This window comes from Coturnix japonica, chromosome 2 (assembly GCF_054131305.1).
Source record: "Coturnix japonica strain WE chromosome 2, WE-NBRP24, whole genome shotgun sequence".
Taxonomy (NCBI): Eukaryota; Metazoa; Chordata; class Aves; order Galliformes; family Phasianidae; genus Coturnix; species Coturnix japonica.
This window is the reverse complement of record NC_140664.1, coordinates 46,974,096-46,997,443: the sequence shown is the minus strand read 5'-3', so window position 1 is coordinate 46,997,443 and position 23,348 is coordinate 46,974,096. Positions and strand designations below refer to the sequence as shown.

At 38.2% G+C, this 23,348-nt stretch overlaps 1 protein-coding gene across 13 annotated transcripts in view; it reads left to right on the top strand.

Moving 5' to 3' along the window:
- The window catches only part of PIEZO2 (piezo type mechanosensitive ion channel component 2), a 273,894-nt gene that overhangs the window by 138,883 nt on the left and 111,663 nt on the right, over positions 1-23,348 (top strand). For all 13 annotated transcript variants that reach the window (XR_014942627.1, XM_085537509.1, XM_032442626.2 and 10 more), the window contains exons 5-6: positions 7,890-8,052; positions 21,186-21,396. Coding sequence is in view for 12 of the 13 variants with exons in the window: in XM_085537509.1 (XP_085393635.1) it covers positions 7,890-8,052; positions 21,186-21,396 (374 nt within the window). In the remaining variant the exon portion in view is untranslated. The remainder of the gene's footprint in view (positions 1-7,889; positions 8,053-21,185; positions 21,397-23,348) is intronic.

The following is a 23,348-nucleotide window of genomic DNA, read 5'->3' as shown; positions in this document are numbered from 1 at the left end:
ACAAAGGAAGGGAGTAATGATAGATCAGTCTCTCTAGGTTTTATAGCTTGGATATGTTTTCCTTGTCAACTGCAATTAAGAGGAAATTTTCTCTGCATATGGACAATTGTATGATTTCTGCTGCAAGATTCTAGTGCTTCTGAAGCGCACTTCATGGTATCATATTGATATGATGGCCTAGGCTGGATCAGCAGTTCCTTAAGATCCTCTCAGAAGTCACCTCCGTTCCATAGAAAACTTTTTGCCCTACTGTTTTTGTGAGGTTATTGTGTTGTTTGTTTCATATCACCCCATCTGCTTATTTTCTTATTTTCTTTTCAGCTAAATTAATTTCAGCTAACTTTTCTCATGCCTTTTAATTTAGGGATTCAAAGGAAACAAACATCTGATAGAGGGTATTTTATGGCCTGTGTTGTTCAAGCTCTTGAACTGTGAGTCTGTTGTCAATGTTTTTCTTGGCACAGCCTGGCCTCCTGCAGTACAGTGGTAGCTGAGAGCAATACAGTGGTAAAGTCACCAGTAGTCAGATGTGAGCCAGTCTTTGTTTTCATTTGGAGAGCAATCAGCATTGCAGTTAGCATCCAGAATCTTTCTAGGATTCATGCTTAACCATTTAGCTTTGTATTTTATTTTATTTTATTTTATTTTATTTTATTTTATTTTATTTTATTTTATTTTATTGTTGCATTTTGTTCATGAATAAATCATTTAGGGGTGATGGATCTGAATGATCTTTTAAGATCCCTTTCAAACCAAGCCATGCTATGATGCTAGACCTCAAAATGTGAGTTGGCTTGTGAAACACAAGATTTAAGCTCAAGGAAGGGAGGTTTAGATTGGAGGTTAGGGTGAATTTCTTCACAGGGTGATGAGGTGCTGGAACAGAGAGACTGTGGATGCTCCACCCATGAATGTGTTCAAGACCAGGTTGGATTGGGCTCTGGGCAACCTGGTCTAGTATGAAATCCAGAGGTTGGTGGCCAGACTGTAGCAAGGGGGTTGTTCCCTTCCAACACAAGCCATTCTGTGATTGTAATGCAGGGAATCTGTCTTCTCCCCTCCCATATAAATGTAGAACATTAGTCACCTGGGAACTGTTTTGTGTGCTTCATGTTAAGAAAAATAAGTTACAACTCTGGACATCAGTATATTTAGTTTGACATTCATTTCTAGAATTTCACAGAAGTGCACCAAATTTAAATAAAGATGTTACTTCTGGCCAGTTTCAATGGAAATCAACTGGATTTTTGTCTATATTGGGATTGGGATTATCTCACAGTGGCAGAGGTGAAGGTGATCTTGTTCTCTTCTGTCCAGTCTTTGTGGATGTTCCCATCCCTGCCACTTGACAGGGATAGCACTTGGATATTTTTGAATTAGGAATAGGTAAGTGGGTGCAGATGGGTCCTCTATGCTCTCAGTGAAATGTTTTGGGCACTCCAGCTTGAACCGCAGCATTTGCTAGTGGCTGAGTGCCTTTATTCTGTATTGAGGATAATCTGGCTCTGTAGAATGACAGTAATTTACCATGTCACTTGCCATAATAGAGGGAAGTATCTACAGCTCACTGAAAAAAATTGGATGTGTCTTTTATTTTCTGTGAGTGCATTATATGCTGGCTCTAGAATGAAATAAAAAGCAGTATGAAATGATGATCTGTTTGTCCTCCAACCAGTGAAAGCTGCAAAGAGCAAAATGTGTTGAAATAATAGCACGGAATGTCAGCCTCTTTTCAGCCCTTTCTTTTAATCAGGAGTATTGTGGAACATATCTGTATGTCTTTCCATAAACAGCTAGCTGTCATTCACCACATATTTATGAGAGTTATGGACAGAGTGATTTAATTGTGAGTGTTTTGCAGTGATCAGTGATTCCTGAATTAGTGCATTGGACAAATCCATATACAGTATGTGTATAAATGAGAAGCAAGGGAGGAATGTACATTCTTGTGATAGAAAGTCTCTTTTAAGAACCCAGAGTAAAATAATCCTACAGCTGAAGCGTCCTCTGCTCTCTTCAGCTCATTTTGGCTCTGCCCCTGTTCAGGATCGTGTTCCCATTCTGACCTGAAATAATTTGTCCTGTGGATTGACTTGTCATTCCCACAGCCTTCAGGGGCTGGCACGTGCTTCACCATGGGTGTGGATGGGAATGTTCTCACTTCCTCCTTGGCTGTGCAGCTTCAGCTCTGCTGCACGGTTAGAACTGCAGGACACGGGCAAAGCAAGCTTTATGTTGTACTGTCACGAGTCTGGCAGTAGCACAAATGAGTGCTTTGCGTGATAGCTGCTAAATCCCTGCTAAATTTTATGCTTTGTGTGTGCTGCCTGGGGCAACCTGGAATTTGCCCTTTCCTAGAGGATCAGTGATGATGAACAAGAAACAGAGGGTGCTTTAAAAAAGAAAACTTGGCATAAACTGGCTTTTTACAAATTGCACATATCCATAATGTTTTAATTTTGAATGGCTTGTGCAAGCAGTGACATACCAAAATCTTGCCATGTGCATTTAGTTTCAAGTAGCTATGCTCCTTCTGCATGTGCAGCAGTATTTGGAAAGCAAATGTTTGGTTAATATGTGGTTAAGCACTTTTGCAATACAGAAAGTGTTCTTCCTTGCAAGCTGTCTGTCCTGAGAAAGTGAAGTGTACTTTTGGTTTTTGAATTCATGCAAATGTCATTTGTAAGCAGTGATTAAGATTTTACAAATACTTCAGGAGCCTTTTGAACCTGTATGTTGGGTTGGTCAATGCATGATAAATATTTTCATAATTACCTCTCTCTGCATTTTTGCTTCCCTCTTCCTCTCAGTTTTTTACTTTTCATGGCCAAAATTCTCTCAAAATGCAATTGCAGGTATCTTGGATAAAACATGTGGCGTTTGACAGCTATATTAAGGAAGCAGAGGATTAAGAGTGGTCATGCACAGCCCTGTGGACATTAATATTAATATGACAGTAAATCCCTATTTTGCTTTTCTGATGTTCCTTGCCTTCAGTTTGTGGGTGAGCCTGAGGTAAGGAAAGGACTAACCACACTTAGCAAACTGTGTAGTTTGCCCTGAGGATCATATCTAAGCTGCCTTTGGAACCAACTTCAGATCTGACTTGCCATTTGAACTGGCAGGAATGAGTCACACCAGCTTGAATAATGACTGTTGAGCGCCATGTGTCCAGAGAGCTGTTGGCTGTGTCTGCTATGGGGTCCACAATCCTTGGATCCTGACAGGTTGTGTTTGGATCCCTGAACAGTGGAATTACAGAGGCAGACATTTCATCCTAAGTTCAAAGGCAGAGGGGACAAGAGGCCTCTTTCAGTTGTTCCTAGCTGCAACCATTATTGAGATCCAGTTCCAAAAGCAAGCACATATATAAGGCAATCTGATTTCTTGTCTTTGGCATCCTCAGTTCCCACAATTTTTTGGGTCACAGAGAGGATACTGCTGATAAACAGCTGAATTTGCTCCTTCACAGTACAGCTTGTACTGTAGACTAGCAGTCTTCAGTTTTCAGGGACTGTGCTTGTGATTCTTGGGTTTGATTTACCTCCAACCTAGTTTATGATGAAACCAATGAGAACTGTGCTGTACACATCTGTGGTGATGAATTAATTACTCCTTAATATGAGATCCACTTTAAAATGTTAGATATCTCACAAGAACCAAACAAGATGAATGGAAAGTTTTAGACACTATGCATCTCTTCCTTAATTTATCACTTATAAATTCTTAATACATTACCTAACCTACGTTTCCTAGTTTTATGAACTCAGTTCATTAGAGGGCAGACAGCTACTATCAAAAACCCCTGAGGGAACTGAAAGAGTCATGGAATCACAGGGCTTGGAAGAGACCTCCAGGGGTCGTCAAGTCCATGCCTTCCCCTCTGCTGAAGAATGTTCCATACAGTAGGTTGTGCAGCATGCAGTTATTGGCTTTGGAGGAACTTGTAAAATTATGGCAAAAAATATTTTTGAGTTTTTTTTGTTTTTTTTTTTTAAAGTATTCAGTATGAAATCTGGCTTTTTACTAGGCTTTGTTAGGATTGTTGGCATTATCATTTAACATAAAATTAACATTAAATTATGTTGCAGATAGATACGGAGCTAATCTGAATTCTCTTTAAGACAGGTTTTTTCCCGACGTCTTTGTTTTTAACAAAATACTACATATTTAAAGTTCAAAGATTATTGGAATTCATTCTCTGTGTGAAGTTGTTATTTTGTTTTTTTTTCTCTTTGGTATTACGCATATTGCTTTCTACGTGTATTACTGTGTACTTTATTCTATTGAAGTCATTGCTTTTTTAATTCCAAATAACTCTGGTGCTGTGCTGCTTTTATTCTGCAAATCTGAAATAGCAAGGAAGGTACCCTTCCTAAGGAGCAAAATTGGACCTGACATTGCAGCAACAATAATTCACTGTTAATTAAAGCTTTGTGTATTCAGTTGAAAAAAATTAGTAATTCTAATTTGTGAGAAATTGTTATTCTGGAAAGTGGAGAAACATATAATTATTTTCAGAAAACCCAAATGCTATTTCAGGAGCATCGAGGAAGAATATATTGTTTAAATAATGCTCACTTTGGTCCTCCAATGCATTTGCATTCTCTCTGGCTGTGTGTGAAGTAAGAGAGCAGTTTTACGCTGCACGTCCATAGCATGACGTTGTCTCTGTTGACATGATAGAACAGTTTCACATAGCTGCAGAGCAACTCTTGCTATCCTAATCTTCGACATTGTTGTCTTAAAAATTGTGTAAGTTTCAGCCAGAGGTGTCTATTGCAATGAAACTCCCCGGGTAGTAAATTCTGTACTCTAAGCTGTTCTGTGCTCTGCCTATGCCTGGTTTTCCTCTGATTCTTGAAGCAATTAAAATGAACAGTTTCTCCAGGAGATCTCTGGAATTGGTTTGCGCTGTTCCTGGTTTAATCCCATCACAGGAGAGCCTCCTTTGGAGGGACAAGCACAGTGTGTAGGCTGTTATCAAATACGAAGTCTGACCATGTGTGAATGCGCAAATAAAGTGAACAACTTGTGGAATTATTGCAGTATTTACCTTTTTCCTTTTTTGTCCTGCCAGAGATAACAAATGGGAATAACTGATTTTTGGTTTAGCTGATGTTATGAAAAACTGGTTAGCAAATTGCTTGGGGTCAAATGAAGCAGCTTATTTCTCTGCTTTATAGAAGAACATGCATTTCTCCATTTTCAAGTGATCTTTTGTTTCCTCTTTAATTGTCACACTGAGGTCAATTTGCTTTCTTTTTCATGGGGAGCTGGGGACGGTGTGCATTTGTGAATGGTTCTGAATAAGCTATTCATTTGCAGGGTTTTTCCCTGTTCTGTGGTTAGTATCACTGCTCAGCCTCTCTATTGCCAGCCTGAGCTGCACATTACATCTTTCACAACAACACAACTTAATGATTTATTTTGAAAAATCAGAGGCACTTGGTTTGGGTTGGTGGAAAGAAATGTGAGCTGTGACAGAGGTGGTGCTCCTGCAGGGTCTCCTTGTTCTGGGGGTGCTAAAGGAGGAGGAGTACCCAGCCTGGCTCCGTGGGAGTACAGTGTGAGCAGGGAGAACCTGGTACAACTCCATAGTGCTGGTTATGAAGGCTTTTAACTTATTTGTAATGGAGTGGTTTGTCACGGTTTAAACGAAAATCCACCTGCGTCCGTGAAGATGATTGACTTGTGCCTTAAGTTCAGATGAGGTGCAAAACTAATTTTTATTGGGACCCCATTCCTGTGTACAGAAAAGTCCTGCATGTAGGATATCCTTTTTCAGTGCAGCACTGGCAAATTTATACTTTCCTATAACTAACTCTGCTTTCAGTTTTTTTGAACTTTTTCTAAAAAAAAAAAACAAACAAAAAAAAAACAAACAAAAAAACCACAACAACCATGTGATACTTTTCAGAATCAAGAATTCAGATTTTGTTGGCACATGTTTAGGAAAACAGCCTTAATAGGCGGCTTGTAGCATGGCAATTCGGATAAGCGCAGCTAATTCACTGTTATGGTTGTGAATCCCAGGTACATTGTTGTTGGGAGTTTGTTTTATTAAAAGCGTACTTTTCAGTACTTCCTGCCAAAGGAGATGCTGTAAAGTAAGTGCCTTGACGAGGTGATCTTCAGTGGCAGAACTGCAGCACTGCAGAATGAACTGACATGCCAAGACTGTGTTTTCTGTAACATTAAACAGATTGGCTGTCCTGTCATGCACCAGACAACTCCATGGCACATTTTCCTTGAAACAGCAGCACAGGAAAACATATAAGCAGTCCATTGAGGACTTAACCACCTCATTCTTTTACAAGCTTTGCTTATTTTTTTTCAGTTACTTAATTTTTTTCCCTGCTTCAGTAATACTTATGCTATTAATGAAACATTTTGAAGTTGCTTAGCTGCTAGAACGTGTGACTATTCCAGGTTGATCTATAACAGTAAAGAGCATCCAAGGAAGAATTTCTTGTTTGTAGAGTTGAAGTTATTTCCCTTCATCAGTGAGGAAATGCTGGGTCAGCAGTAGCGATGGCAAAAATGGAAGTGTAGGAACTTGGATTTAGATTAGCAGGCCAGCAAGATTCCTGATAGTGGTCATGTCCTAATCACATCAAGGGCTTTTTAGGTCCAGATCTACTAGCATGATGGCTAACTGAAGATGCTGCAGGTAACTCCTTCACACATAGCTTTTTTTTTCAGGCTTCATACTGCTAATGGCAAAGAAAGGGCAGAAGGGATAATATATATATATATATATATATATATATATTTTGAACCTGTAAAATAAACTATCAAGGTTTTATACCTTGGTAGCAGGCGATGAAGATCTAGTCTACCTCAATCACCTAAACCCAAGGGGCTATACAGATGCCTCATCTGTCCTCAGAAATGATTATAGAAACAAAGGCCTAAAACACGTTAAAATCAGAACTGCATTAATGTCATGATTGGCAGGTACATAATGTACACTTTGAAATCATTAAAGTTGTAAAATCTCATTAATAAAAGCCAGAAGACTATGTATGTCCTCTCATTAATAAAAGTTAAAAGTTCAGTAAGTACTTGTATAAGCTTAACAAAACATTGCGCCACTAAACCTGAATCCAAGTTCTCCATTTTAAGAGTGAAACAATTTCAAACACTGCATCCAAAACCTTGAAGTTATATTTTCCAGCATAAACAATTAAATCTACCTAGCAGAATAGTGATACTCCCTCTGTAAACAAAAATGATCCAGAGGAGAAGAAAGATTTTCAAGGTGGGGAGCTAGCGCTTTCTCTTTACTTAATATTTAAATATTAGTACTTAAGTGCTCGTACTTAAATATTGAAAAAGATATTCAGAAGGTTTGATTGAGGAAAATACATTAACATATTAAAATGTTAACAAAATAAGGCACATTAAAACATTGCAGACCCTTCCAACCATGTCACCCCTCAGGGGTGACTGGAACTCCAGCTTGGTGGAGCTGGATGCTCTTGCCTGTGCCAATGGTGTCTACAAAGAGATTTGCATTTACACACATAGTACTCCTAGGAACTCATCTGAAATGTTTCTTGTATGTATTGCTCACCGCAAAATCAATTCAGACTTGGGTTAATCAAAATATGAAGTATCAGCAAAATATGATGATGTGAGCTCCCAGTGAATAACCACTTATTCTGTACTTCTGGGGAGCAAAAATAGCTCTGCCTAGAGTTCTTGGTCTTCCTCATATTCCCGGTATTCTGAATCTTTCTTACAACTGGGTTTTGGGGATTTTTTTTTTGCCTTGAGCTAACTTTCTGTTCCAACTGAAAATGTGCTTAGAAGTAACAAAGGTTTTTTTGTTCTTTTTTTTCTCTCTCTCTCTTTTTTTTTTTTTTTTTTTTCATTCCATACAGTGTGAAAGGAGCTGATGCCGGCAACGTGATCAGACTATTTGTACCAGACATTGGGATGTTCATTGCGAGCCTGACAATATGGCTCCTCTGCCGCAACATGGTCCAGAAGGCAATAACCGAGGATGCAGTGCAGTGCAACGCGCAGTTTGAAAATGAGGAAATGGTATCAAATACTCATTTCTGTCTGTACTGCTTATATAATAGTGAGCTTTGTTGTTCTTGTTGGGAGTTGTGTGCTGAGTTAGTCTAATGAGCGTGGAATATGCTAAATGTACTTACTTGAAACTGAAAACTTAATTTTAAAGTGGAAAAGCTACTGTGGTTATTGCCTCAAGAAAACAGAGCAGAATATGAAAAATTGTAGATTTGCTACTGAATTTTTAAATTGTTTTGAATTAATGGGTAGTTGTGATGGCTGACCACCATGTGTTTCTTCACCAGGGCTTCTTCTCGTTAAGTCTGAAAAGGATTTTTGCTACCTACATTGCTCAGCCTTTTAGTTAGTACATGTTTCCAAACTTACTATTGAAGAACGGCAAAGTCTAAGTGATTATCAGAAATGACTCTTAGCAGAAGAGAGGAGAGACTGTGCATTATGTTCAGGGAGGGAATTATCTAAAAGTGTGTTTATGCAAACAGACGAGTAAGCTTGGTGATAGTTTTTGGGAATGACACAGCTGGAATTGTTGATGTGTTTGCTGTGTAGATCATGAACACAGAAAATTCCACATAAAGAGGAAAACAATTTTATAATATGAAAAGCCGCAATGGGAATTTAGCCCAGGGTGCAGAGAAATTCCCAGTACCAGTCTTGATGTGTTTTTTATCAGACTGTCTAGCATGCCTTGTATCTCATTTTCTGCTTTGTATTACATGTGGGTGAAATGTTTTTTTTTTTACCCTCAAAACTCCAGTTTTACAGGAGAAAGTTGCAAGTTGCTCACTGTGAATAGAAACTGCACTTTGAAAATGGGTAAAGCATTGAGGAGATCAGCTGCCCACTTTGGTGTTACTGTAGAGGGAGAAAAATCTCTATGTGATTCTCTGTTGTCTGGTTCATGTTGTTGCCAGAAGCTAGTTGAATTTCTAGCCCAAGAAAGATCAGTACTGAGTCTGTGCTTTACATCCAATTGCTTGTAATTTCTTAGGTGCACACCAGGCAGTTGAGGGTTGCCTGAAGATTACACCTTTTTACTATGTGTTGGAGGATACACTGACTTCAGTGTCATCTGAACACACAAGGTTCTGTCATGTCTTTGGGTAGCCTGTTTTACCTGCTTTAAATCTGCTTTATCGCTGGAGCTGTGCAGAATGGATTTGGCAGCTAGAATCTAGGGCTGTAGCTGTACCTAGAAGTGTTAAGAAAAGTGGATAATTATTACATTTTGTGTTTAATCTGTCTTTACTGAAAGAGTTATATTTTACCAAAGTGGGCTCTGAAAGACTTTTCTGAAGCCCTTGGTCTCCTGGATAGAAAATGTGTTTGCATATGCATAAAATAGGTGTAATGTAATAGCAGACGCTTAGAGGAAAGACAAAAGAACATACTGAAGTTCCTCTGAGTCTATATTATAGTGTTTAAATATTAACTTTTTGGTTAGTTCAGAGCCTAGAGTCTGGGCAGGAGAAGGTAGCTCAGTCTCATGGAAACAAGGGATGCTGTCTGCCAAGCAGGACTCAATAGATCTGCTTGGAATGCAAGAAAAAAAATAATATCCTGAGCTAACCAATGGTGATCACACAGAACAGAGGGCAGCTTTAAATTAGATGTGTCATGGACACATGGCTACCTCAAGGCATTCCACCGATACAATTAAAGGTGCCAGAATAATCCGCAAAGGAAGAGTGGGGGTGAGAAGAAAGAGAAAACTTTGACTGCAAAGAAACACTGATACTGGGCAAATGGAAATCTGCATAAATATATTTCACTTCTTCACATCAAAACCCAGGAAATATTATTTATTTTCTGTGGGCTGTGTGTATTATAGATTATTTAGTGAACACTGCAGCTGTGTTTAGATATAGTGGCATCAAAAACTTCGCCACAGTTATGTTGGTTTTTTTGGAAGTGTAATACTTACTGTCATGTGAGGTGATCCCCAGTGTTTTGAGGAATTCTGATCTTTACGGCTGAAATTATGGATTTACATTGAAATAACCTGCTTGTTTTTAAAGATGGGGTAAAATGGAGAGTGGAAAATTCTATCAACGTTAAACACATATTTTCCAAACTTCAACTTTCTCTTTGTAGGTGTCTGCATATAACATCCTGGAATCATTTCTGCTAGTTAGGAGGCTGCAGAAGCAGCTGAATCTGCTAGGAATTGGCAGGACTGTAAGGAACCTAATGCATATGCAGAGCATGCGGCCGAGTGTCTGAATTTGGAAAAATATTGGCATGGTTTAAAATGAGTCCAAACTGTGTGGGTTTTATGAGATAATTTTCAATTCCTCTTTGATAAAGCCCACTGAAAAAGCAAAAACTATGTGAACAGTTGACTTCAACATTATCTAATTGATGCTTGTTTTGCCGTGGCTCTGTACTGGTACTGTAACTCCAAAGAATTAGAAAATACAAAATGAGTTAAAGAAATAAGTGCCCTACAAACAAACGCTTCAGGACAAGTGTTGAGCTTGGTACTGTGCCTCTAAGGGAAATAGTCCTGGGTTTATTAGAACAGTTCCACAGCCAATTATAGAGTTGAAGAGCTTGTGCTGAGAGTTCCTGCCACTGCTTGTCAGATTTCTATGGTATGCAGTTTTGTTAAAAATGCATCTACTGATTTAAACTCATTCAACAGAGCCATAAATGACGTTTAAGAAGGCAAAGTGCATGGTGTTGCATTAAGGTGAAGACAATTCCGGATACATGTACAGATTGGGAGAAAAACTGTATGAGAGCAGCCATGCGGTGAAGGTCATTAGGGCTCTTGATGGGCATGACCTAGCAGTATGCTCTTACAGCTTGAAAGACCAACTATATCTTAGGCTGCGTCAAAGGAGAAGTAGCCATCAGGGAGAGGGAGAGCACTGTCCCCATTTGCATTGCCCTTGTGAGGGCCCACTTGGAATATAGTGTCCAAGCCTGGGATCCCCAGTACATGAGGGATGCAGAGTAGTTGGAGTGAGTCCAGAAGAGAGCCAGAAAGATGATCAGAGGGCTGTAGCACCTCTCCAGTGAAGAGTAGCTGAGGGAATTGAGCAAGTTCAGCTTGGAGAAGAGAAAGCTTTGGGACCTGCCATTATTTGAAGGGTGCTTACTGACTTTTTACACAGTCTAATAGTGACAGGATTAGGGAGTGTGGTTTTAAATTAACAGAGGATAGATTTAGGTTAGATGTTAGGAAAAAAAATTTACCCAGAGGCTGGTGAGGTGCTGGAACAGGTTGCCAAGTGAGATTGTGGATGCCCCATCTCTGGAGGCATTCAAGGCCAGGTTTGATGGGATCTCAGGCAGCCTTATCTGGTGTGTGGCACCTCTGCATGTAGCAGAAGGCTTGGAACCAGATGATCTTCTAGGTTCCTTTTAACCTAAGCCATCCTGTGATAAGAGAGGTAGCTTTTTGGATTGATAGAAGCCTAGCCACAGGTAGCCCTGAACATCAAGAAGTGAGCACTCTGACTTCCAGGAAAAACAGAGAATTTATCTTACAGCTTTACATTTTGTGTGAAATTATTTAATTTGAGGAATTCTCAGACATCTGTGCTTTTGGGGAGCTTGGAATACTTTGGAAATTGGCTAAATTTAAAAAAGGAAGAGTAGTGTATCTTCTACTTCTGAATCCTAAATACAAGAAACCCTGATAAATTATTATTTCAGTAGTTCTGAAAGTGACCTTTTCAAAGCTCTGTATGAATCCATTGTATTCCAACTTTTATCTGGGCACGCTGAGAAAATTCCTGGAGTTGAGTAGCGGTTTGTGTACATAGCCATGGCAGTAGCATTGAGAAATGGTCTATAGGGCACAGTGGATCAAATTGCTCATGGATTAAATACAATTCAAAATGAGAAAAAGTATCAGAGTCTGAATTAAGGACAGCAAGAATTCATTGAAAGATGGATGTCCTTCTTCATTACACTGTGTCCAGCTTTAAGGGAAACAGATCTTCATCAGAAAACTGTATTCTCCAGAACAGAACTGGGGATACGAGGTTGGAAGGCAGTAAGAGACTCTCAATTATTTGTAAGTAACGCTATCCCAGAAATAAGCAAAGAGTGTGGTTTTAATTAACAGTGAGTCATGAAGTAGGAAGGTCTGCCAGATACCAGGCTGCAGTCCAACTCATTACCACCCCGAAATGGTTGCACACTTGGAGCAAACGTGTCTGCAGGCCTTTTTTATTAGGGCTCAGAAAATTTAAAGCAGGTGAATTCAGCTGGAGAAAGGCCCAGATTGCAAATGCCGAAAAGCACAATGCCAGTCACAAGGTGTAAAAGGTGGAAGAAAATGAGAGAGAACAGTTAACTCCCAGCTGCAGTTGAAAGTATGACATTTTTGATTTGATGCAGATGGTGGTTTAAATGCCAAAATGCAGATGCAGTATATACAGTCTGATAGGTATTAGAAAGGAAGTAGCTTTTTCTCGTGACTGTTGCCTGATATTGTAATTGACAGGGTAAAAATAACCTTGTGAGATTGTCTAACTTCATCTTTACAAGAGGTGTTGATGTTAAGTGAAATAAACAGTTGCAGTCTTCAGTGCCGCTTCCTCCAAGGCACTTGCTGCCTTGTTTGTTCGAGCTTGATTCTCATTGACGCTCTTCAGAAAAATGAAGCTTCTTACTGCATCTGTATTTCAGCTTCTGTGTCCCTTAGCAAACTGGGATGGTAATAATGCTCAGTCTCTTAACTTGCCCTTCTGATCATAAGGCTGAGGGATTTGGCCTATCTGTTGTACACCTGCATCAGGCAGGTAGTTCATTTACAACTTTCTTTTGATTTGAGTCTCCAAGTGCAAATGCAATATATACAGGACAGTTTAGACAAGCTCTGAGTTATACGCATTCCATGCTTTGTCTAATTTCTTAGTCTAGAAATTACCCATTTAGACCAGTACCCACATCCTGGAAGTAGCTGGTACCTTGTATATTACCACAATAAGTGAGTTAGCAATAACCTTTACCCCATCTCATTGCTATTTATCTTGATCATGCCTAGTGAGAGACTGACTTTAATCCTAAAACATACAGTTTCATATCCCTTCCAAAAATGTTGTTGTTAATTATAGCTACTCTGTATAGTCTTGTTAAACATATAATTATCCAGTCCCTTTTAATACCTCATTAATTTCTTGGCTTTGGTAGCATCATGAAGCAAGGACTTCCACAACTTAATAACTGCTCTCTGATTTTATTTTAATTTAACACCTTTTAATTTTATGGAAGCTCTCTTGTATTACATGTTGTAAAACAGCACGAGATGGTATAAGGAAGATGAAGTTATTTATTATCTTACGTATTTATCCTTCAAAAGGTAAGCAATCCCTGTTCTTTCTTTTATTCATTTCTTTGGTCATTTTCATTATTTTTTCCTTGAAACAGATAATGTTCTGCAATATTCTTTTGAGCTACAACGATTATCAATGCCTCAGAATTTCATATAGGTGACCTAAATGATGGTATGATTACAAAGATTGCAATCAGAGAATGTTGGGTAGGATTAATCTACTAGTGCATCATCTACTTGGACAACCTGCGTAATGAGCAGCGCTAATTCAGACGAAGGTACACTCTGGGAAAGATGAGTTTTCACATTCCCTGTAATTGCTCACACCTGCAGGTCTCCTTTAAACTATTTACAGTGGTGCTCATGACCCTGTCTAGATGACTGCCCTGTTTTCTGGGGATGAGCTGAGTTTTCCTGAGTTTATTGCTTTGTGTTTATGTTTATCTTCATCTAATGTTATTCTAACAGTATCAAACATTCACCTGGCTTAACCATCTGGCTCTGACTTCTGTAGACATTTTCCCATCTGCAATTTAGGTTTCTTCACTATCTGCTTTTCTTCAAAGATGGTAAATAAGCATATCAGGATGATACAGGTGATAAAGAAGGAAACAGAGAGAGATAATGAATATCTTGGTTTCTTTTAGCTTCATGAAGACACCTCTTTATGTATTCTCATGCTTTACTTCATCCTGTTTTTTTTTTTCTTTCCGTTTTTTTTTCTTTTTTTTTTTCTTCTTTTTTTTTTTTTTCCTTCAGCAAGTTTATTTAGCATGACATTTGCTCACTTTTTCTAATAGATTATAAATACTTCTTTTGTTTTGACCTCTGATCTGCTGGTCAAAATCCTTGTGTGCTTTGGATGTGGTGAGAGTAAGATGTAACACCTTATTTATGTGGTTTAAGGAGAGTATCCTTATCTTTTTGCCTGCACTGTTTGTAGTAGTGAAGTTTGCCAGACCTTACTCTGCCTCCCTCAGTAACAATTCTAATGCATCTTGTCTTAACTGGGGTCAGAAGTTTACAAGTTACATTAGCTTCTTTGTTTGATGCACATGTATTTGGATAAGTCTTAACACAAATACGCAATTACACTACAACAGTGCCTCAGCTAGATAATGTTACATAGTGCAATACATTATGTATTACCAAATGCTGTTAGCCTGTTTAGCATGAAACTTCAGCATGCACCTGCCTTGTTTTGGTTAGAAACAGGACAGATGTGCAATGAAATTCTTCTTGTGTCAGCTTGCCACTGGTCTTATTGGTTCGCTCTTCTAACAGTCTTCAGTTCCAGGTTTGGAGTTGCAGTATTGTAAACCAGGAGAGCAAAATATTATAATATTATTTCCTTTATCAGCCTAAGATATGAATAACACAATCCAAGAAAGAATCTGAATTCGCTCTCCTGCTATTTCAGGAAGACAGGAAACCACATCTTAAAACCGAGCCATTTTTCCTCATCATTGCTCTTGACAAAGCCCTGCTCTGAAATTTTGTAGATTTTTTGGTGTTTCTTTTGTTTGTTTGTTTTCCTGGTGGTTAGAAACCCTCTAATTTGGGTTGTACATGTACTCCAGACTGCATTATATTATTTTGTTTTTGTGCACTTTTGATTTAGTATCATTTCTTCTCCAGCATTTATTTTCCCTGATATTTTGAGAGCAAATATATATATATATATATATATATATATATATATATATATATATATATATATATACACTTATATAAAAGAAATCAAGCAATTTTGGATCTTTCTATAGATTAGATATTCTGTTCTCCTATTCATCCCGGTAGTCTGTGGCTCTGTAGGGCAGCCTCTGGTAGTGTTATTTATCATACTTCTCAGCATGATGGATAGTGGTACAATGTGTGTACTTCTTCATCCAGGAATTATTCCATATGGGTGCTATGCAGCTTCCCATATCTGCACTAGGTCATTTAGAATTTGTACTGAATTGTGCCTTGTAGTCATAACCCAAGCCTCCCTATTTCCTTTTCACTAGAAACCGTGTTTAGTCATCTCAGGCCAAACCACCAAACTCTGTCTGTGACTTCCTCTCTCTTTTGCATTTGGCTTATATGTCTGACAGCTTTTTGAAGTTGAAATGTGAAACTCTATTTCCATATTCACTAAGTGAGTCTTGTGCTGAAATCACTTGATGTTTGCTCAGGTGCAGTAGGTACATTGGAAGTGAAATGATTTTTGGCCTTCTCAGTACAGTATCAATTGTATACAGGATTTAATGATTTTGACTTCCTGTTATCCTGCTTCAAACCTGTGCTTTATTTTTTTCCTCTTTTTTCTTTTTTCATTTTCTCTGAATCTCTAAATGCCTTTGTGCCTAAATTTTTCTAGTGTATACCCGCATCATTTTTTTAATGTGTAACGAATGACTCTTTCTTACAGGATATTTTACTCTGGAATTGCACTCAGTTCATTTCAATCAAAATCTGCAGATGAATTGAAAGTTATTTTAGATGGTACAACTATTCCAATATTATTTAGTACTATTTAGGCATTTAACCCAAGATTTAGAATGTTTTAGACCAGTCAGAGATAAAATTCATTAAGATTATAGGATTTATAGTTGATTTAGGACTTTTCTCTTTGGTATAATCTGTTTTAAAATGCTGTGCAAATAATACACCTAGCAAAATTATTTATTGCAATTGTTACACATTTGATTACCTCTGCTAATTTAGTAGGCTTTTCCTCTGTTACTCAGTGCAGAACTGACTGTTGGTATAGACTGCTGAGTCCAGAGAGTGGGTTTCTGTGGCAGCCTGAGCTTGTAATCTGCAGCCCTACCTCCTCTCTGATATGTAGAGAAAGGTTCTGTAGACTCATCTGAGTTATCATTTGAGCACATCTATCTCATAAAATCTGATCTTAAATATCTTAAAGTAGATGCTCTTGCTGGACAGAGAGCAACAACTCAAGTTGAATGACACAGGAGTTGTCAGTGTGAAAGTTTCTGTGTCTATTCTGTGGTTGAAAAAGCAGACAGACACTGCTTCTCATATGCTGGACATTTCATAAGAACTGTGGAGTTCTCCACTTTCTTGAGAAACTGGAAATGCAATGAACGAGTACCTTAGTGTGGTTTAGTATTGACTGAAGGTTAAACCTGTGATCATTTATATCCCATTAAGGGTTTGCAGTTCCTTTGATGGTAAAACAAATAGCACTTAAATTTCTCTTCCAGCTTTTGTACTCACAGATGGATCTGTCTGGAGAATATTGTGTTACCCTGGTTAATTTTTCTACATGCATTTTCAGGGTATATCTAGTGATACTGCTCTTAATAGTAGGTTTGTGATGAATTCCTCCTACTCCTGTAACTATCTGATTTCTAAAAATAAGGAGCTTTTTTGGTAAAAAAGAAAAAGAAAAAAAAAGGCTTTTTAAGTATGCCTGAAAGTAGGAATTCAGCCATGTTCTGATATGGTCTATCTCAACTGAGTGCACCAGCTTTCTTTAGTTAAATGTTACGAAATTATAGGGTTATAGGGTAAGGCTGCTATGGAGGGGTCCCAGGAAAATTTCAGGCTCCAGGCAATAGCTCCTTGTCAGGACAAACTCTGAAGCCCTGATGGCAAGTAAGGGACAATATAAGTGTGCATAAGGGCTTTTGCACCTCCAGAGGTTGTTCAGACTTTCCTTCACAGAGGCACTGTGCAGAGTGCAGCCAGGAGATAGCTGAGTTGCCTGAAAACAAGGCAGTACCAGCACCAGGGATGCTGGGCTGCTTGGTATTTTTGCCATCTTGGATGTCACTGCTTGATGTGGTTTTAACCTGGCAGGAGCTCAGCACCATACAGCCATTCACTCACCAGTAATCCACCTGGAAAACAGTGCCATCTCACCACTGACTTGGATAATGAGGCTTATCACATCGTTCTTCAATAACTTTTTTTATAATTGCCACGTAATCTACAGATAAATAGAGCTGACATAGCAGGATCAATTTAACCTCTATTTAAAGTTCTAGAAGCAACACATTATAAAATGTTGGCAAAAATCACCTAACTATGTGTTTTCCTACATTTTATTTTTCATGTGCTCACTCATCTATGTTTGTTAGTTTCCTGGTACTAGCTGGGAGGAAATGTCCAAACGCAGCAAAAGAAGCTATTTGTACAGCATTTATCAGCCAACAGGAAGGAGGAAGCACCTGAACTTTCATGAGAACTTATACTTGTGAGCTTAGTAGTGCATTTTTTAGAGGTGTTGATAATACAGTACATTCACAGGCATGCATTGGGAGATACTGATGTATCCTTAGTTGTAACAGGGCTGGTTAGTTAAGTTTTGTTGCTCTTTTGTTGTTTGGATTTTTGATGTGTTGTATTCATTTCCTTTGTAGAATTGAAAAGTCAATGAGCAAATTTGTGTTCACAGACACAATAGCAGTAAGCATAGGTGAAAAGCAAGGAAAATTCTGAATCAAGAATGGACTTTAGGTTGGAGTTAGAGCTTCCTGTTAGTAAATATATCTCTGGGACTAGAGGATATCTTTATGCAGCAGTGTTTATACTGTACCAGATGAAACATGTAAAATTTAGATGTTAATAAGCCAACCCCCAAAGTAGCTAATGGACATTCTGGCCCTGGCCTCAATAGTAGCTGCTGTAGCTGCCACAGAGGCAATACTGTTTCCTTGCCTGTATTCTCTCTCTTTCTCTCAAAAAAAAAAAAAAAAAAAAAAAAAAGTTTTACAATAAATACTCCTGGGACTTCCACACGATTGCTGAAAAACTTAAACTACATTTAGTGTGTTTATAAAAAGTCCTGGGGCCCTGCTCCACAGAGCAAAGGTCATGGAAACACATGTTTATGACTTCACAAATGCTCTATACTCCTTGAATGGAGAAGTTTATTTGATTTAATCAGCATCCACAGGGATCCTGTAATTGCATAATAAGTAATTTATTATGGAAGTAAAAGTATTTTTCTAACTGTTGCCTACGTAGCATGGGTTTGTAGCTTTGGACTAATCCGCATAGTAAAAAGAGCTTTGCAAAGCTGTCTGACTGGAGAAATGGTGTTCTGTGATGAGCATGTACTTGCATGGCTGTTTAATCATCAGAAAGTGTTAAAACAACATGCACATTATCACCATGCTGAATGTAAGAACTGTTTACCGTTTGCGTGCCTTTGGCAGTTTGAAGAGTTCAGCATGAAAAACTGGAAAGCCATCCCAGTTTACCCAATTGGTTCGAGGTGGATATGAGAGTGGGAGAACTCAAAGTTTGTCTCCTTTATATACACTGGAACATGGCCTTTCAGCTACTTCAGGAAAGGAACATGGCCTTTCAGCTACTTCACTTCACCTTGGATACCAAAGTACAAACAGATATGTTTGTATACAAAATGTCAAACCTATAGTTGCTTAGCTCTCAGAGTCTTTTCACTGGAATAATTCACTGGGGCATTAATGACACCACTATGAGACAGAATAAGGCAGAGAACTAAAGTATCATTCATAAAAGCTTGCAGATAGGGAAATTTTTGTAGATCCTGAAGTGCATATTTTGCTACCTAAATAGAAGTGGAAAGATAAAGTAACTTCTTGGGTAAGTCATCCACTTGCAGGCTTCTTGCTACATTTTATGTCTGTACAGCTCAGTCATTTCATGGAAGGTTTTGGTCATCTCATTCTCAGAGCTGTCCTGATTGAGTGAAATATTCTTCATAATGCTTCTCCCTGGGTGTGCTATGTGATATGTGTGTCAGTAGCAGATTATCAGTGTAGAACTGTGAAGACAACAAAAGTTGGGCACTTTTAACTTGGCTCTTACCTCTTGTTCTCCTTCTTTATTTTGTTCCTTGAAAGTATTATGTGTTTTCCTCAAATATATACTTAAAAGTACTTTAATTGTGTTACTTTTCCCTCAATAGCTTTTTCTATTTTCTTACAGATAAAGTATTTTTATTTTCTTTTGTCATTCTTCAGACTTTCATGTCTTATTCTTACATGTGTGTGGTTAAGTGCCAACTCACTTAAGCTATAGTAAATGTTTGACTTACAAAATAGGTTCATGATAATCTTACAGATATTTGTCCTCATAGTCTTCCTTGGAATATCTACACTAGATGAGGAGCAAGTTCATCTGGTAATTATAGCCCAAGCAGAAGTTATCAGTACTTTTGCCCTTTGTATGGCTTTCTCACTAAAGCAGTTTTGCAAGAAGTAAGAGCATAATGTATCATTCAAACTACTGTCAGCTCTGTTTCTGAATACTTAGCTCTTGTTATGATAGGAGTTCAGATATAAGCTGAAACAATGAACGGATATAAAACTTATTTGTGCTGAATGGCCCAGAATGTGTCAACTGCCTATTTGGACTGCCATCTCCTCTCCATTGTTTTGCATCAGGATCTAATAATTTGCATTTGGAGAGCTCTGGGAGTAAATGGTGACAATAACAAAGGGATGAAGATGTTACCTTACTCCATTTATAATGGATTCAGTTAGTGAAGTAACAGGATATGTCCAAGAGAAAGGTACATTTCCTCTGTCAGCCCTATTGTATTTAATACATCATCTGTAAAGCAGATACTCTTGAGAATGAGCGAGCTTTTTCTGGGCAAACACAACATTGTTAATGCTCCAAAGCAGGAGAAAGTTGGCACCAAGCTTAGAGGTGAAACAAGGGAGCCCATGAGATTTTTTTTTTCCCGTTGAGAATCTGTATAACAAAATGGTACTGGAGAATTTTGATGAGTTAAGCAGGCCATTCCTGCTGCAATCTTTTCTGTCAGTATGGATTTCTATTTTTATTTTTTGCTGCCAGAAGTCACTAAAAAATACAAAATTGACATTCTAATGAAAAACACCAATAGTCTCCCATTTTTACACAGAGATACTGCTTGGCCAGAACATTAGCTAATGTAAATCCAGAATAGTGCCAAAGAAGCTATGCTGTGTTACAGAGTGAGAATCTGGCTCTAAACTACTACATTCTAATATGTTTATGTATGCCACTGCGTGTCTGTGAATGACTAACTTTTCCGGTGATTCTCATAGTGGGTCGATGATTTTTTCTGCATTGCTCAAGAGCTCTGTATGTCTTCTGGTCTCCAAGATATGATGGAGGCTTGATGGTGAAGGCCACTGCCAAACCCTAACAAACTATTCAAGTATGAAGGACCTTCTCCCATTTCCTTCCTTTCCTTTTTCCATTGTGCAGTGCTAAGCCCCTGCTCATATTTTCTAAATTTCTGTAGATTACTTATGTTTTCACTACTTCTCTCTCATTGACTTTCTCTCCTGTTCCATAGACTGCCTACCGCCTCATTTCTGATTCTTTCCCTGAGTATAGTATAGCTGGGTATAGTTTTTCTCTCTCAGCCTGCCCTTTCTCATGAACTATCTGCCCATTTATCTCAGCCCTTGTTGCTCTGCCTCAGATCATTGAGGAAAGGTTGAAAAGTGGAATTAGCTGAGGAGCTTCAACCAGGAAGGTATTTTTTGGTTATTGTATGGAGCTTATACTCAAAGCCCTTAAACCAAAGAGGAATTTGAGATTATATATCACAAGGTGGAAAGGATGCTCTGCCAACCAAATAAAATGTCATATAGAATTTGTGGCTTATTGTATATATGTTAGAAGAACTGAAGTATTTCTCAGCAACAGCTCCTAGCATCCTTTTCTCTTGAGAGCCATCAGTATGCAACTCTAGCTTTAGTGCAATTTTCATGACTCTGGTTCCTTGGAGATCTTCCTAGTTAAAGATTATAAGAAGGCTCCATTGTTAAATACTATATCTGTGTTTTAAAAATTCAAAATCTCTTTCTCACTCTTTTGCATTTTCTCTTTTTTAATCCTCCTCCATTAGGCTGTAAGAGAAAAGTTAGAGCCAGACGATGCTTTGATGTATGAAGAAGACCTGGATGATGAAGACTGTGGTGAAGCAGAATTTGAGGAAACAATGAAATTAAAACTGCTGCGTAGAATTGCCTCCCTAGCATCCAAACTGAGAGAGTTTATTGGCAACATGATAATAACCACTGGAAAAGTTGTTGTTACAATTTTACTTGGTTCAGCAGGTTGGTGCTTTTGAAAAATTTCCTCCAGAGCCCATTGCATTATGCATTTAAGAAATGAGTTTTCAGCACTTCAGCGCCTGCGGGAATAACAATGGAAATTTTGAAGGGAAAAGAAACTGCTGCTGATTTTATTTAAATTAACTTTTTGGCAAGCAATGGCATATACTGAAATGCTTAATTTTTTAGTACTACTGTGCTGTCCTATCATCCTGTATATGTCTTTTGCAGTTTTTATTCAAGCCAAATGGTGAACAGTTGCATAATACAAGTGACTGACATGAATTTATAGATTTGGTCCTGTCTATTCAGAGTATAAAAATGAACTGAGTTCACACTGATAGTAAAGATTAAAAGGAAGACCTTGCAGTGTATAACAAAAGAAATAAACAGGCTTCACAATGGCTTTTGATGTGCCTTTAATGTTGGCTGGTAAAAGTTGTTTTTTTTTAAATATATCTAACATTTTATGTGACATTTGATTTAGTAGTACACAATCAGTTACTGAGGGAATGGAAATACACAAAATTACTGAAGATTGTAACAGATGAATTTAAAACTGGCTACTGCAGTTTAGATTAGTATTTCTCAGCCTATTCAGTGTTTGAGAGGAGTCCTCACGTATGAAATATAAGTGTATGCCTAACATAGACGTGTGCAAGAATATAAGGAGTAGAAAGTTTGGTACTGGTATTGGATGACATGGACAGGTGGGGTGTGACTCTCGATAAGGTAGGCTTTTTCAGTAAGTTGATCTCATCTAGCAGTCATAAACGTAAACAAAACCAAAGTAATAAATTTGAAAGGGAAAAAAAATAGGTGGTGGTGTGGATCGCCATGGAGACTGACAGCAGGGAAGAGAGGTGTCATGAAACAAAAATGATCAATAGATACAGGCAAATAAAAATCCTTTTGGAGGATGAAACTGAGGAATGGCTGTGGTAGGAGGCATTTTCTTCAGCGGCACTGGACAGTTTGTCTGTGTAATTCCAAAACACATTGAGGACTGGGAGGTGTTCAGAGGAGAGTTACAAATAAAAAGGGCCTGAGGTCTTGGAAGCCTGTATTACAGAGATATTCCAGAGAGAGACCTCAAGTTTAATCAGTTAAATATTTCCTTAGTCACTGTGCCAGGGAAAAAAAAAAAAAAAAAAAAGATGAATGATGATTTGATTGCAGTCTGAAAGTACTGACAAAGTTACAAAGGGCCGACATTTTTGTAGCAGGTATCTCATCCAGCAGAACTTATGATGTGATCCAATATCTAAGTGTTAAACTTGGGCAATTTGAGACCAGAAATAAATTTTGAATTTTTTTCACTGCCCAAGTAATTGGCCTTATAAACAACTTATTCTTGTATATAGCATATTCTCCTTCACTGAAAGTGATTAAATAAAGACAAAGTATCTCTTTGAAGGAAGAAAATAAGTAGTCAGGGGCTCAAGGCAGAAATTACTGGGTGAAGTTTTATGTCCTGCATTATGGAGGCAGTCAGAATAAATGATCCCTGTGGTCCTGCCATGTGTTTAAATCTGTAAACCTATGGAGAAGCCAGACAAGCATTCTGTGATGTAAAGGGATGTGATAATGAAATTCAGGCAACATATATGTTGCCTAGCATCATGTGGATGTGGTCACTCCAGCTTTTGAGAATTTCTGCCACTAAAATCCAGAGTAAAGCCCCTTGTCTTCTGAACCCTTCTCTGTTCTGTGAAAGGTGCAGATGTGTATGCATCATGGTGTTGTTGTTTTTTTTCATTTTTTACTAACTCAAAATATCTCAGGCTTTACATGACAAGGCTTTTCACTGTTCATGCACTGTGTCATTTTAGCATCTTGTACTTACAGTTCATTTTGAAATTTAATATGGTTGCACAGCTGTTGACCAGTCTTGCAGCTGCACTTCTGGTTTCCTCCATGCTTATCTTTACAAATGTAAGAGAAGATTTCTGAAG